The sequence below is a fragment of the Periplaneta americana genome, chromosome 1, assembly GCF_040183065.1.
Source record: "Periplaneta americana isolate PAMFEO1 chromosome 1, P.americana_PAMFEO1_priV1, whole genome shotgun sequence".
NCBI classification, from domain to species: domain Eukaryota; kingdom Metazoa; phylum Arthropoda; class Insecta; order Blattodea; family Blattidae; genus Periplaneta; species Periplaneta americana.
The window spans coordinates 186,245,639-186,262,736 of record NC_091117.1 but is presented as its reverse complement, the minus strand read 5'-3'; the positions used below and the strand labels follow the sequence as shown (position 1 = coordinate 186,262,736).

Genomic DNA, 17,098 nt, shown 5'->3' with positions numbered 1-17,098 from the left:
TGAGGTGATATTTCTCCAAATAGAATGGAACTGTGGGCTCATAAATTCTGCATTTTTCTGCATGGACTTCAGCAGGCTATTGTTCCTGTGCCTCGAACCTGACTGTCGGGTCAATAATGTAGGCGGATGTGGAGCCTGGTGGAATGGCAAGCATGTCAATTTGCCGACAGGATCCCTCTTGAGAGATGCCATGGACTTCTTCGTATACAGCGAGACTTTCTTCCTCGACTTCGGCAATCATGGACCTGATTCTGTGATGTCTAGAGTTCTGCAGCGTCTCACTGTCTGTCTGTCTGTCTGTTGCTTACAAACAATCTTACAGGTGAAGGGAATGTTTTCAGAGGTTCTTAATGTAAACACAATATTCTTAGAGCTTATTTCTTCATAAATTAAGTTCTGTGTGTTTGATATATTGCCCATAAATACACTGCTCAAAACAATTACAGAAAAAACTCTACAGGAACAGTCTTAAAACGAAATGGTAAATATACATTCAACTTCAAGGAGGCAGCCAGTCTGCTCCTTGAAACTGACATTTCCAGATTCAATAATCTCTCCTCAGCCTCTGTGGTCAAGGCATAGCATCTCAGCACCTACTGCTAAGGACTGAAAATGGAAGATACCATAAAATGGAGTAATACCAGTCATTTTTTAGATGTAGCCTATATTAACTAGGAACATTAAATCCAGACGTTTGAGATGGGCAGTGCATGTAGCACGTATGGGCGAATCCAGAAATGCATATAGAGTGTTAGTTGGGAGAACGGAGGGAAAAAGACCTTTGGGGAGGCCGAGACATAGATGGGAAGATAATATTAAAATGGATTTGAGGGAGGTGGGATATGATGATAGAGACTGGATTAATCTTGCTTAGGATAGGGACCGATGGCGGGCTTATGTGAGGGTGGCAATGAACCTCCGGGTTCCTTAAAAGCCAGTAAGTAAGCCTATATTAAATAAATTTGCGCAAGATTACATTTTATAGACAAGTGAAGGAAGTTAAATATATAACCACTTGACATTCTACTGATATAATTCTAGAATTGTTAAACATTACTATAAATGATTTTTTAAAGTTAACCAAGTCACAGCTGTATAACTGTTCCATCAAAAATGGAGGAAATGCCATTTCAGCATTTTGACCTGCCATGACATAAGTGTCCCCTAACTAGTGAAGAAGGGATATGGTTGGTGGAGTTGTCTGACAATCCTCCCGGCTAGATCGTATGGACCTGGCAGGTGTGGTCCTCCAAATGGTTTCGAAGTTGCATGTAGGTAATATAACCACCATAACAAAAATATGGTACCTACATTGAAATGTACTACATCACCCTCCTATATTGGAGAGCAAAAGAGGTAATGGGTTTATTGCCAAGAACTCAGCATTAGTTAACAACAACAATTATAAAGTCACTGATTGGTATTACCTCATAACATGTAGTGACACCGATCAATTGCACTGTACAACAATGAAATTTGCAACTGATAAAATATGAGCATTATTCTAATGTTTCTTTATGTTGTGATGTTGTACACCACTGCTTAATCTCTCTGTTTCTTCCAACATCCTACCCGACATAGATCATATTAACTCTTGCTAGATGGAATTGGATACTTTAAAGTAGAAGGGTGCAAAATGCCAAAATGAAACATTGGAGATAAGATAAACAAATGTAGCTATAAGAATAATTGTACACATATTTGTGTCATGTTTTTTTTACTGATAGAAAACAGCAATAGTACAGTGTTTACTCATTAATAATAGTGGTATGTAAAGACATTACTTCTCCAGATTTAATTATATAACACAAATTGTGAAAAGGGTTAAGTAATGGGTACAGTTGCAGTAGAATGGTGCAAAGTCCAATACATATTTTTTCCTATTCTGGAGCAAGTTTTACTTACAGATCTGCTTGTAGAACTGCCTATGCTCATTTGGAAGTAGGGAATCATTGCTCTTCTTTTCTTCAGTAATTTCCCTATTTTGTACTTCAACTTGAAAAAACGCTGACTGCACATCTTTCATGTTTTTCCCCCCTTTTTAAGCAGTATGCACTGCTTCATTATCATGGGACTGTTTCACAGAAACACTACCTGCTTTACTAACATCATACTGAATGCAACATGCCTTAGAAATATTCAAGTTCTTGTTGGAAATTAGTTGATCAGCAACATCTTGGATATTACGGAAATCTGACTCTAGCATTGGAACTGCTTGAAATGGTTTTACAACTTGAGAGTCTTGTACGATTTTAAGCAGATCACCAGGATTGAAGACTTTTGTCACTTTCTTTCGTTTTTCAATCAAAGCGAAATCAAAATCGCATTGCAAGAAACTGTGGCCACTGAGAAGGAAACATTGTTCTATGTGCTCAAATAAATCAATGGCAACTGAAAAGAGACTCAAGAAAACCATTACACGGTTTTTGTTTTGAGCTGCACAGTTATTGCTCCAGATTATCAGATTCTTCTTCTTTATTATGTCCATATTGATCAGTTTTAGCAGACACGAGGCAATCTCATTGGCACCTCTACTCGCGATGATTTCATCCCACATACACATGTAAGACTGCATTGTATCACATACACAAACTCCAAAGTTATAACACAAAAGCTGACGTCTGTAAAACATTTCCCTGTGTGTAAGTGTGGGCACAAACATGACCTGTTGAAGATCCATTGCAAGGCAACAAGCATGACTATCAGGCAACTGTGAAAGACTGGTGTCAGTCTTCATAATATTTTGTGCACACATTGCCCTTCTATGATGCAGCTCAAGAGGACGCTTACCGTCTGAAACTGCATGGTGCTGGCAACGTGACATCTAAATATCTATTTTATAAAACACAACTCGATGTAGCCTCTTTCATACATCAACCTCCTAGGCACGTTGCACTTTTCTGCATAATACTTTCATTTTCTATGATTTTGGCACTTTGCACCTTTCTACTTTAAAGAATCCAATTGATAAAGGTTTATTTTTCTCTATAGAGAGCATTTTCTTCGGTAATATATTAATCTTTTTCCAACTGCCTGTATAGAGGGCAACACCATTATCATTTTGGCTTGTCAAATTAAAATGTGTTTTCTTTTTCTCTGTTGAGAGCTGCATCTTGATTCGTCATTTCGAACTTCTAACGTATTTTCCCTCGCCATCGACCACGGTGCTTGCTCGGAGCTCCAGGAACAGGAGTTGGTTGTGTGCAGGCCTGGACTAGCTACAAGACGCAGAGAACCTGCGATTGAAAACCAACACAATGTCTGCATTTGGAATTTGCACGCAGTCCTACAGTAGCAGCACAACAGTGCCTATCCCAAAGCCAGTCAGAGGAGACTGGCTTGTCTGCTGTTTGTTTTCTCATGATGTTACGAGAAACTCAACATACGTGGTTTGTTCGGCTCACGATTGAACAGTGGCCTCTAGCCTGGTTTTCTGGAGACTTTGTTACAATCATTTTCGTCTGGTTTCTACGTTGAAGTACACAGTGTTCGACGTGGCATTTATGCAGGTTGTACTGTCAACGGCAAAAGAGTTGTATGGTTATGTGAACTCATTGGATTGTGTTCAGCTATGCTTCACAACTGAACTTTCTTTGAAATATGAAGCACACATAAAAATCCACGCTGATAAAATACTATTTAAAAAATAAGAGTGCCTGAAACATGTGTTTGCAAGCTTCAGAGAAGAAAGTCAATATAGCGTGCAATATTGGTGGTATGTCATGAGGAAAGTAAACTAATGTTAAACTGCATTCTGGCATGTCATAAATTATGCACAATGGCTGCATTACTTACGTATCTAATTGTATCAGATTTGTATCAACTTCCATATCTTCAACACCTTCCTTGTTGCTAGGAGCATGTGAAGGTGATGGACGTGCAGTGATCGGCAAGGGAGGCTCCTCCTCGGGCTTTGGGTGCATAAGGATGAAAGGTAATTCTGCTACAAGATCTCTGCAAAAAATGAATACATATGTTACGTCAATTAACTTTAGGATGACATTATATAGTTCTTAAACATGACCTATTGTTCGGACTTGCCAACCCATAGACTGTGTGGTGTGGTGGGATGGGGTGTGGTGTCTTGTTGACTCTCTACTGTTAGGTGAGTGGCGTGTTTTTGATGCTCATTAGGTGAGCGGCACGATTTTGACGCTCAAGCTTCTAAGTGAGCAGCACGTTTTTTACCTTCTAGCCTTAGTTGGGCGGCGCATTTTTGACGCTCTAGGGTTAGGTGTTCGGCGCGTTTTTGACGCTCTAGGGTTAGGCGACCGGCTCGCTTTTGACGCTCTAGCGTCAAGTGAGCGGCACGTTTTGGACGCTCTAGTGTTAGGTGAGTGGCGAATTTTTGCCGCTTTAGTGTTAGGTGAGCGGCGTGTTTTTGACGCTCTAGGGTTAGGTAAGCGGCGTGTTTTTGACGCTCTAGTGCTAGGTGAGCAGCGCGCTTTGATACTGTAGGGTTAGTCGGGGGGCACGTTTTTGACACTCTAGGGTTAGGTTGGCGGCGCATTTTTGACGCTCTAGGTGTAGGTGTGCGGCGCGTTTTTTGACGCCCTAGGGTTACGTGAGCGGCCAGATTTTGACATTCTAGCGTTCAGTGACGAAAGATTTTGACGCTCTAGGGTTACGTGAGCGGCCAGATTTTGACGCTCTAGCGTTAGGTGGAGAGAGATTTTGATGGTGTAGGATTAGGCGAGCGGCGAGTTTTTGACGCTCTAGGGTTAGGCAATTGGTTCGTTTTTGACGCTATAGTTTTAGATGAGACGCGCGTTTTTGACGTTCCAGAGTTAGGTGAGCGGCGAGTTTTTGACGCTTAGTGTTAGGTGAGCGGCGCGTTTTTGACGCTCTAGTGTTGCGTGAGAAGCGCATTGTTTCGGCTCCAGGGATAGACTAGTGGCGCGTTTTGACGCTCTAGCGTCAGGTGAGGAGCGATTTTGACGCTCTAGGGATAGGTGACCGTCTTGTTTTTTGACGCTCAAAGTTGATGTAAGCGGACCGATTTTGATGCTCTAGCGTTAGGAGAGGAGCGTTTTTGACGCAGTAGGCTATGTGAGCAACCAGATTTTGACGCTCTAAGGTTCAATGAGCGGCCAGATTTTGACGCTGTAGCGTTAGGTGAGGAGCGATTTTGACGCTCTACGGTTACGTGAGCGGCAAGATTTTCACGCTCTAGCGTTAGGTTAAAAGCGATTTTGACGCTCTAGGGTTAGGCGTGTGCCTCGATTTTGACGCTCTAGTGTTAGGTCAGCGGCCAAATATTGACGCTCTAGCGTTAAGTGAGAAGCGATTTTGACGCTGTAGGATTACGTTAGCGGCCAGAGTTTGACGGTCTAGTGTTAGGTGGAGCGATTTTGACGCTGTAGGGTTACGTGAGCGGTCAGATTTTGACGCTCTAGCGTTAGGTGAGGAGCGATTTTGACGCTCTGGTGTTAGGTGAGTGGCGTGTTTTTGACGCTTTAGTGTTAGGTGTGCGGCGCGTTTTTGACGCTCTAGGGTTAGGTGAGCGGCAGATTTTGACGATTTAGTGTTAAGTGAGGAGCGATTTTGACGCTGTAGGGTTACGTGAGCGGTCACATTTTGATGCTCTAGCGTTAGGTGAGGAGCGATTTTGACGCTCTGGTGTTAGGTGAGCGGCGTGTTTTTGACGCTCTAGTGTTAGGAGAGCGGCGAGTTTTTGATGCTTTAGTGTTAGGTGAGCAGCGCGTTTTTGACGCTCTAGCGCTAGGTGTGGAGCGATTTTGACGCTCTAGGATTAGGTGAGCGGCGCATTTTTGGATGCTCTATGGTGATGTGAGCGGACCGATTTTGACGCTCTAGCGTTAAATGAGGATCGATTTTGAAGCTCCAGTGTTAGATGAGCGGCGCGTTTAGACGCTCTAGGGTTAAGTGAGTGGTGCGTTTTTTATGCTCTATGTTTAGGTGAATGTCGCGTTATTTGACGCTCGAAGGTTACGTGAGCGGCAAGATTTTCACGCTCGAGGATCAGGTCAGCAGCGGGTTTTTTACGATCTAGGGTTATGTGAGAGGCGCGTTTCTGAAGCTCTAGCATTAGGTGAGGAGCGATTTTGACGTTCTAGTGTTAGGCGAGTTTTTGATGCTCTAGGGTTGTATTCACTCTGTGACGAAGCTCACATCATTCTCTATAATTACAGCTTCCACTCACGCAGGCTTGTGGATGGTTTTATTGATTGGTGATCACTTTTCAAAGCAAGTTCTAATCAACGATCTTAACCATTATTTACAAATTAGGAAATGTACTTCACTAGATTAATTCTCTGACGTCTGTGATCCAGCTCCCCCTTTGTTAGATTTTTAAGTGTTATGAACAAGACCTCAAAATGGTTCTAGCCTACATCACATCCACTCAAGAATACTCGGAGTCATTTTTTAAAAATCCAGTCCCTAGTAAGGAATAATAAAATACTGAAAAGTCTTAACTATAGTTTAGAATATAAAACTAACAGTACCATTCTCAATATTGTAAAATATATATAAAATTTGTGTGTGCAGCAGTAAGAGTGGTCATGTAAGTTACAACATTGACATCGGGATGATACTAAATTGGTGTTGGTCTAGGAATTCTGGCAGCTTAGATATTTGATAGTATCACACCTCACTACTGATTTTAACATTTCATTACTCATAAGTGTAAATATTAGTTTAATGTTATCACAATACATGTGAGCAATGAATTGATAAATGTGTACAAAATTGGGAAGTTTAATAAGATCTACATAAACACACAAAGTACATACCCTCCTAGTGCTCCCAAACACAGCTTCACTTTCACTTTGTACTGAACTATAATTCCTAAGTTCTCCTTTTGCGAAGGATCAGCAACTCTGGAAAAGAAAGGGAAAAAAATCTGAAACAACAATACCACACTGAAAACAAACAGTTTAATGTTCATTATTCAACTGATATTTGCAGAACAAACTGACGTTATGATGGAACCTAGTTTGTATGAAAGCAGATAACAACTTCAGGTATTATTCTGTTTGCTAGTTCTTCTTCAAGAAACTCGATTCGAATACTGCATGAAACGAGACTTGATTTGTGTGTTGTTACATGTAATTATTTTTTGTGGGGTAGGAACTACAATAATGATATTAAACAGTTCTATCTTCACAGAAAACGTATCATTTGACATACTGTATCCAAAATAAAATTATATATTTCAATTTTCTAATTTCTCTTATTCTTTCCCTTTAGCATTTTACAAGCAGAGGTAACAAAACCTCAACATTCTTTATGCACAAACTTTTTAGTCACGGAAAACATGTAGAATAAATCGCAAATGACTCAAATGTAATGAAACTATACTACTGTATTTCTAAACTAATCATTCATTTATCCAAGATGATTAAACTAGTTCTTGTGTACTTAAGCAGTTTTTTAAATAAATGAGTACCCCGTAAGTATCAACAATGCAGGCGTCGGAAACTGCACACCAAAATGTTTCTACCTGCTTTGGCAATACTACACATAGTTTTAATTTATCAAAGTGTTTTAATTTTGTTCGAAATGGAGCGTTTGTTTACATCTGAAAGTGAATGGGGAAATTTAGTGCTGGTATATGAGGATTGTAAATTTTATAAAGCCAAGGAATTGAAAAACTTCACTCCATCTAATGTAGTAATAGTCTTTGAACTAGCTATACATGCTGCAGTGGTGAAACTTGGAAATACATTATTATTATACTCGTAGGTTGTCGCTTCCATCTTTCGCAAGCATGATGGCGTAAAATACAGTGTGTAGGACAGGCAAAGGAGTACAAAGAAGACGGTCAGATAGGACAGTGGCTCAGGATGGTTTTTGGCATAACGTATTTGAATCCAGAGGAAGTTGGGGATTTCTTCGCTATGGAACTGGTTGAGGTAAAACTGATAGATATTAGACTTGAGAAATTTGCAGTTTATTTACTAGAAACGTACATATCAGAAGATGAAATTTTCCCTCCTACTGTATGGGCAGCCATGACTGCATACATCTCTCGCACAACAAATAGCTGTGAATCATTTCACAAGCATTTTATTGTCCGTTTTTACAGCAGTCATCCTTCATTGTATAAATTCGTGAATCAACTTTTGGACATATAAATTGAGACTTATATAAACTGCAAAACAATGAAGGGAGAAAGTAAGCGAAGTTTCAATGTAAAGTCAGCCAAATGCAAAATAATATATTTTGTAAATTCTGCAGTTTCCTGGTAGGTTTAGTAAAACCCTTGTGAATAAGTGTGCAGTATCCAGATAGGATTAGCGGTGTGCAGTTTCCGCCTACCCCAACAATGAAAGATAATTAAAACTGTCAAAGAATGTGACACCAGACATACAGTATCATTTATTAAGCTTCAATGATGTTTTCTATTTTAAGTCTAATCGTACCACCCATTATATAAATTAGGCCTATTAATTTAAAGAAAGAGACATGGGCATATGTAGCTTCGAATTTATGAGGAAACGATCTGGCATGTATTATATAATGTGTGCTTGAGTGCAGATTGTGAATGTGCATGCTTAAATTGGAATGGTAATGGGCATTCTTAAATATATTCGGTCTCAAGCACTATAAAATATTAACAAAATATTAATTCCATTACATTATGACTTGCGAAGAGAGAAAAGACATGACTGTGGTAATGAGTGATGAAAAAACTTCATGGCAGACACAAAAACGAAACAATAGCTGTAGAATTTAAGAAAAAAATATTAATTTCAGAAAATCAAAATACAAAATTTACAATCTTCATATCATTTCTCTCAACATTTACACAGCAATCTAACTGAAAGCAAAATGGTGAAGAAAAATCATGAACTAAACAGTATTTCTAGGTAGAGGTGATTTACCGGATTCCATCATAAACATCTGTATTTCACCATCCTAACTTGTATTTATCATCACTGCTATTCTACTCACACCATGATGGTTACTAAACAGCATGCATCTTTCAACATTGCGTAAAAAATATTTATAATTAGCAAATGAAACAAGCAAATTGTACTTGCTTTCTTAAACAGACAAAAACAGTCACTGATAGTTAATGTCTTGCCAAGATCATTAGAAGATGCAGACATTTACAAAACAGCTCTGTTATTAAGTTAATTAGAAGATGCAGACATTTAGAAAACAGCTCTGTTATTGAGTTAATCTTCAAGCAAAGAGTTGCACAATAAGTTTCAGCAGAGGGTGTTTAGACTGCATGAAGAATACCATATGAACATAATATCCAGCAATAAAGAAGTGTTATGTTTAAATGCATTTCAAAAGTAAATGACATCTTTTAATATATTACTTTATCTCTCAATTGACTATGATTAGAAAAAGCAAACTAGAACTGTCATACACATGGCATAGGTATAGCTGTGGGGTGTGCTGCGAGTGACTATGCACTTCCGTATTAGACATCAACAAAAGTTTCACCATTTTCTTAATATTCATTTTTTAATAATGTAAATCCTGTAATGAAGTACAAGAGTGCTGTACAATATCCTAGTCCCTTCTAAATAAACGTTGCTTTTCGTGTGGTTTCAAACAAAGTAGAGGGATGACAAATTAAGTGGTGTTGTAGTTCGTAACAATAAAGTGTTCCAAATTAAATGGCATGCATATATGAATGCAAACAATTTTTAAATATAGAGAAGCACTTCTTTTAAATATATGAAATTATAACGTAGTTTTTAAGTTGATTATTTAACGACGCTGTATCAACTACTAGGTTATTTAGCGTGGATGAGATTGATGATAGTGAGGTGGTATTTGGCGAGATGAGGCCGAGGATTCGCCGCAGATTATCTGGCATTCACCTTACAGTTGGGGAAAACCTCGGAAAAACCCAACCAGGTAATCAGCCCAAGCGGGGATCGAACCTACGCTCAAGCGCAACTTCAGACCGGCAGGCAAGCGCCTTAACCGACTGAGCCACGCTGGTGGCTATCACGTAGTGATTAGAAAATTGAACTTGTTCCAAATTATGTCGGTTTTTTTCCATATGCTAATGTAAATCCTACAGAGAACAGACCATCGGTAAACTGAAATCTGGAAATATGGCTTTTTTTTTTTTTTTTTTGCAGCTACTATACAGGAACTTTAGAGGCTGAAGGTCAGTTAGAAACTAGTTTTATTGGGCGATGATTCCTCCACTCATGGTTACATGTGTTCACTTGCCAGTCTCAGTATTTTTTTTTATGTCACTTACATTTAGTGTTATTACAGTTTATTAGTATGCCAATAATAATAATTACATTGTGTCCATGAAGTAAACTGTAGTTTATTCGAATGCCACCACTAGAACAAATACATTTTTTATACCAAGTGTAACTCTTTCTGGTTGATCCGAAATATTTTTTGTATTTATACATCTACATTTATTAAATTTGATGTGATGTTTTCCATGAACAAAATACATAAAACTGTGAATTTTACAGTAAAAAAGTTTTTTTTTAATGACATTAAAATAAAATAATATAGGTTTTGAATAACTGAATGAACTCTGAGTTCTTTATGGAGAACAAACAAATTTCAACACAATAATCCTGGCTAATAACTCAAAACTTGTTGCTCAAAATGTCCATTATCAGCATCTTGCATACTGTAGTACACTGAGGTTAGTTGGGGACGTTCGGGTTTTGCAGGAGCCATTCTCCGCCAAGAGATGGTATGATCATCGGGAATAGTGTGTCCACATTCTCAGCGTGCAAGCAATGAGTGACACTGCAGTTTCGCTTTAGTTGTGTTGTGCTGCATTGTGAGAAGTAAGTTGGCAGTCAAAGTTGTAATCTTAAAAGTTTAAGTTAAGTTTAAAATGCTCCGTGTACACTACTGTTGTAATGACTTATTCTTCACGTGAACATACTTATCTATACAATACATACACACAAAAACGAAAATCTTGTGTGGTGACAAGATGCAAATTTCGGGAAAAGTTTCCACAGTGACTTGTTCCAGCTGTCAGTACAATAACACCTTTATAAAAAGTTCATGCGGACAGGTTCGGTAAACGATGAAAAATCGAAAAGAGAATGTCGTGTTCTGTTGGAAGAGAAATTAGACGAGATTGGTGAAAGATTAGAACACACCCCTCAAAAAATCCTTCAGACGTTTAGTGCAGGAAACTGGAATAAGTAAAAGTTCTGCTCGTATAGCGACAAAATTACTTAAATTAAGGCCCTACAGAATGCAAGAAATCAAATAGCTTACTACTACAATAGTGGAAAGTAACGATAAAAATTGGCGACATACTCCGTGACTGCCATCTAGTGGTTCGCTAAGATAACTAACAGCAACGTCCATGGGAGTTACGATATGTTTTAGTAAGAACTACATTTTTCTTTTTATTTCTTATCTTGTAATTTAAGTAAATGGCTGGAAGAGGTGTTATTTGTGCCATGTACAGCTGTTTTAATTACCAGATTCAAAGTGAACGGAAATCATTTTACAGGTTTCCCAAAAACAAGGAATTGTAAGTACCTACAATCAAATGCAAATAGTTATATAAAGGCCTAGCTCATAGTATTAGGTAATCAGGGGTAAAGGGATAGTAAGTTGCCTCATAGTGACTGTAGGGATGAATTGTCGTCTCTTGATAATGATTATGAACTTACAAATCTACACATAGAAATGAAAACAATATAAAGAGAGTTCTAGAATGTTATTTCCAAATGAATGTGGAAAGAAATTATCCTCTGAGGTGTCAGGAATATTTGAAAATAATTTTCACAAATTTTTATCAGAAAGCACTCATGGACTTAGAAACAAGTTAATTAACTGCTTTCTAAAACATAATGAATGTGAAAGGTGTTTGCAATAGCTGTAGGAAATTGCTGGTATACAAGTATTTCAGTGTCCTTATAAAGGCTCATGTAAAAAAAAATTCATTTGTGACTTTGAAAAGCTGCAAAAATGTAAAATTGGAGAAGATAAGACACAGCTAATGTATATGAATATAATGTAAATTTATTGTACAAATTAAATATATACTAAATGATTTGTTTCAAATGAATAAGTAGGTCTAATCTTTATTTATTTTTCTAGTAGTTTTCCCTCCAGCCCATTTCTTCATTAATAATGCAGATTTCATTTTACAATTGAAGGGGTTAGTGGAATAAGGGGGTATCCCACATTTTGGTAAAAAATGAACTAAATCCATATTATGAAAGCTGAGTCCATCTACTGTTAGTTTAATGTGCTATTTAAGTAAGGGAAAGCCCCATTTAAAAATAAATATGAACATATGACAGGGCTTTGTAAGTTGTATCAGAATTCTGAATGGAATAAGGAGGTATCCCACAGTTCTTTGAAACCTTGGTTCTGAATGGCAAGCTGTTTACCTAACTGACCAATGGGAGAACTGCTTTGATACAATAAGTTCCCAAGCAGCATGGCGGATGTTGACCGTACTAATGTTTTTGTAAGTGACGAAATAGTGAAAATAAGACAAATAGCAAAAAGAGGAAAAGAAATCCATAAAATGGAAAGACTACAGCAGAAAGAAGGCGCGAAACAATGGACAAGAATATATTACACACACAGATAAAGTAATGTCTGCTAAAGTGTTCACTAACATACAACAGGGAAAGAAAAGCCACCAAATACAGGGTGTTAAAAAGTGTCTAATATTTTAGGAGGTGATAGTATGCATCAAAATAAGAAAATAATGTCTAAACATGGGTCCTACAATACATACGTTCTGAGATCTGAACACTTGTTCATAATAGGTGCTCAATGTGACGTGCATTCATGGCAATGCATTTCTCTGTCCTACAATACAGCAGACTACCAGAAAATCATACCGTAGTTGACACCTTTGGCACGGAATAATGATATGTCGCAAGGAATACTGAAAACAAAAGTCTGGTTGCGGATATGAGCGGGGTTCAGCAGAGATGCTGTTGTGCATTTTTGTAATCAGCATGTGTGGGCTGATGAAAATCCCCATGCAGTTGAAGAAACGAAGCATCAGCACCGATTTACAATCAACGTTTGGGCAGGCGTTCTTGGTGAAAGATTAATAGGGCCATACGTGCTACCACAGAGACTTTTAGGACTTTCTTATTAACTTATTGCCAGCCTTCCTGGAGAATGTGTCATGTCAGCAGGACTACAGATGTGGTTCATACACGATGGCGCACCAACACATTTTCTCCGTAGTGTGCGTGAACACCTGACGTTAACATTTCAGGACCACTGCAATGGTCGGGGAAGCCCCACACTTTGGCCTGCTCGTTCCCCAAACCTAAATCTCCTAGACTTTTGGTTATGGGGACACAGATGTGGTTTACACATGATGGCGCACCAGCACATTTTCTTCGCAATGTGTGTGTGAACACCTGACGTTGACATTTCAGGACCACTGCAATGGTCGGGGAAGCCCCACACCTTGGCCTGCTCATTCCCCAAACCTAAATCCCCTAGACTTTTGGTTATGGGGACACAGATGTGGTTCATACACGATGGCGCACCAGCACATTTTCTCCGCAATGTGTGTGAACACCTGACATTGACATTTCAGGACCACTGCAATGGTCGGGGAAGCCCCACACTTTGGCCTGCTCGTTCCCCAAACCTAAATCTCCTAGACTTTTGGTTATGGGGACACAGATGTGGTTTACACATGATGGCGCACCAGCACATTTTCTTCGCAATGTGTGTGTGAACACCTGACGTTGACATTTCAGGACCACTGCAATGGTCGGGGAAGCCCCACACCTTGGCCTGCTCATTCCCCAAACCTAAATCCCCTAGACTTTTGGTTATGGGGACACAGATGTGGTTCATACACGATGGCGCACCAGCACATTTTCTCCGCAATGTGTGTGAACACCTGACATTGACATTTCAGGACCACTGCAATGGTCGGGGAAGCCCCACACTTTGGCCTGCTCGTTCCCCAAACCTAAATCCCCTGGACTTTTGGTTATGGGGACACATGAAGGAACCAGGTCAATTTCAAGAGTGCGTGATTCCTTACGCCAAAGGGGAGAGGAATGCATTGCCATGAATGGATGTCAGATTAAGCACCTCCTATGAAGAAGTGTTCAGATCTCTGAAAGTAGGCTATGTGTTGTAGGACCCATATTTATTAGACATTATTTACTTCTTTTGATGCATACTAGCACCTCCTAAAATATTGGATATTTTTAACACCCTGTATAGCAGGCACAGTTATGGAACCAAATAACCCCAATGGAATGCCCATCAAAGCTGCTTAGCGTCCTGACATATCGTCCATATTAAAGTTCATACCTCCAATTCATGACAACTTTTATTTAAATTTGAAATCAGATAATGGATGTGAAGTAGAGAACAATGATCATAACCCATTACCTCCTGATCTAGTTGCCTCATAAGTGGTGCCTTGTTGGCATCACTTATGAGGTTCAGACCTGTCTTCAGACAGTTGACTCAACAAACAAACAAATGAATGTTATTTAAGTATCTTTTGATTAATGTCTTTCAAAGTTTGTTTCTTTCTTTGTTGTAAAAAATAGTATATCATAAATGAAATTTTCCTATAATAATAATAATCAAGATATTATGCTCTACATTTGCAGAAAGTTAGTGCAATACCTATCTAACACATTACCCAAAAGACTTTGTGATTCTTATTATTTTCCTTAAGTTACAGATAATCTAACAAAATACTAAATATCTCAAAAACATACTTTTGAGGGATACCCCCTTCTTCCACTAAGCCCTTCAATTCATATAGAAGATATGAGTACAAAAAGAAAAAGAAAAACTTCGAACTTATTTAGTTATTACGTTTCTTAAAATATGAAAGTAACATTTCTCTTTACGATTAAATATAGTCTATGTATTTGTTCTCATAGCGAGCCGCTAGATGGCATTGGCGCTACTGTCGCTAACAGTATGCATGTTATTAGTCATTTCTTTCCACTATTGTAGTAGTAAGCTATTTGAAGAAATCCACACTTCATAAACGATCTTAAACAGAATATAAGAGATGCAATAAATTCTATCAGTACAGTACTGAATAACTTGTGAGAGTGAATGAAAATTTCATAAAAAGATGTCAAATGTGTTGCAGTAAATGGAGACTTTGAAATCTGATGTTCACGCCCTCTTTCATGGGTATTTTAAAGATAACTTACGTCTTTCTCACATTATTCACTAACACCTCCAAATAAAATGCATACATAACATATTTACAATTCATCCAAGCCAGATTTCTGAAAAGGAAATTGAGAATTCAAAAACGACACTCTTTAGACTGGCATATGTACTAGCATAGGAAGATTTTCTTATAGAGGAACTGAGATACAGACTACTACTGTCATCTATACCTCAAGCCACAGAAATACTCAGTAGAAGAAGAGAGAAAAAGAAGAAATATGGACGGAGTTTTACATGAAAGACGCTATGATAAACCGAGACTAACAGGTTTGCTTCTATCCTTTTATAGTATATTCACATGTGATTGTATTGACTCTCATGTTTGTCCAAAAAAGAAAGGAATAACGGTATTTTAATTGGGTAAATCACTAGTTTCATTCATACTAAAACAGGACTGAAAACTACAGAGAAAAAAAGAAATCGTCTGTCTTTTTCGGAATTTAATCCCCAAACTGAAGACGGAGTCTAAGTCCAGAATCCTATTATAACACGTGGAGTTACTGAAGTAACAAATTTACAATTCTGGCACTCTTAGTCACCCAAAAATTTGTCGCCCCTTTCTTTCCCAAATTTGTACTCCTCCACTTTCATCCTAAATAAACATTAGGATAAAAAACAAGGCTTACGAATTTTATTCTCAGATTATTTTAAGGAGACAATTACTGTCACAAGTCCATTTTCTACAAACACTGCTGCTCTTAAAATTTGCGACTTCAGGCTGTAGACTATTGTTTTTATTTGGTATATTTTATGACACTTTATCAACTGCTATGGTTATCTAGTGTCTGAGTGAAATGAAGGGGATAATATCAGCGAAATGAGTCCAAGGTCCAGCACCAAAAGTTACGCAGCATTTGCTCTTAATGAGTTGAGGGAAAACCCTGGAAAAAAGCCTTGTCCCAACCAGGATTTGAAAAAGTTTTTGAATGCACAGGGCATAGCACCGATTGAAATTTATCGTCAGCTGTGCCAGGTCTATGGGCCTAACATCATGAGCAAGCAGATAGTGCTTTGCTGCTGCAGGACGCCAAAATGTGCATGACGAAGAGCGCAGTGGGAGGCCAACCATCATCACTAACGACCTTGTGGAGCAAGGCACCATCTGCTTGCTCAGGACATTAGTTAGGCCCATAGACCTGGCACAGCTGACGATAAATTCCAATTGGCGCAATGTCCTGTGCATTCAAAAACTTTATCACTGAGCGCACTTCACACACGGCAGGAGCTACTGAGAGCACTCGGGAAGTTCTGCTAGCACATGCGTCATGCCAGGACATTACTCTATCACGTACACGCTAGCTGTGGAACGAGTGGGAAAGTTACTTTATGGACGCACCTCGTATGATCTTAGTTATAATAATAATAATAATAATAATAATAATAATAATAATAATGATTTATTTCAGCTGGCAGAGTTAAGGCCATAAGGCCTTCTCTTCCACTCAACCAGCAAAAAGTATACATACATATGTATGAACTTACAAAGAATTCAACAATTTGATTTAGATAAGAGCTACATGTATACAAGAGTTATTTACGAATTAAACAACAAAATACTATGAACTATTAATTAAACACTGAAATACAAACTAGGTAGCAGAATTAAGCTAAAATACATAGAATGTTAATATATTTCAAATAATGTTAGATAATAGAAAGAGATTATTATGAGACAATTTTGAAAATACAGCACTATCAGGATGCATGTCTAAAGGAAGGAGTAACAATGTAGACAGTGATAGTTTAAGTCAGTATGATTGCAGTGAAATGCTAAGAAGGTTATCTTTTAAGCTGTTTTTAAAAGTGTTTATTGTCTTGCAGCCCCTAATACTTTGTGACAGGGAATTCCATTGTCGCGAGGTGGATACTGTAAAAGATGATGAATAACGAGATGTTCTATGAAGAGGTATACTTAACGCGCCACAGATAAGTGATCTGGTATTTATGTCGTGGTTAGAGTATA

General features: G+C 38.3%; 1 protein-coding gene across 4 annotated transcripts in view; it reads right to left on the bottom strand.

Annotated features, from left to right (window-relative positions):
- The window catches only part of krz (beta-arrestin protein kurtz), a 375,435-nt gene that overhangs the window by 18,852 nt on the left and 339,485 nt on the right, over positions 1 to 17,098 (bottom strand). For all 4 annotated transcript variants that reach the window (XM_069833898.1, XM_069833928.1, XM_069833917.1 and 1 more), the window contains 2 exons: positions 6,756 to 6,842; positions 3,796 to 3,954 (listed from right to left, as the gene is read on the bottom strand). In XM_069833898.1, the coding sequence (XP_069689999.1) occupies positions 3,796 to 3,954; positions 6,756 to 6,842 (246 nt within the window). The remainder of the gene's footprint in view (positions 1 to 3,795; positions 3,955 to 6,755; positions 6,843 to 17,098) is intronic.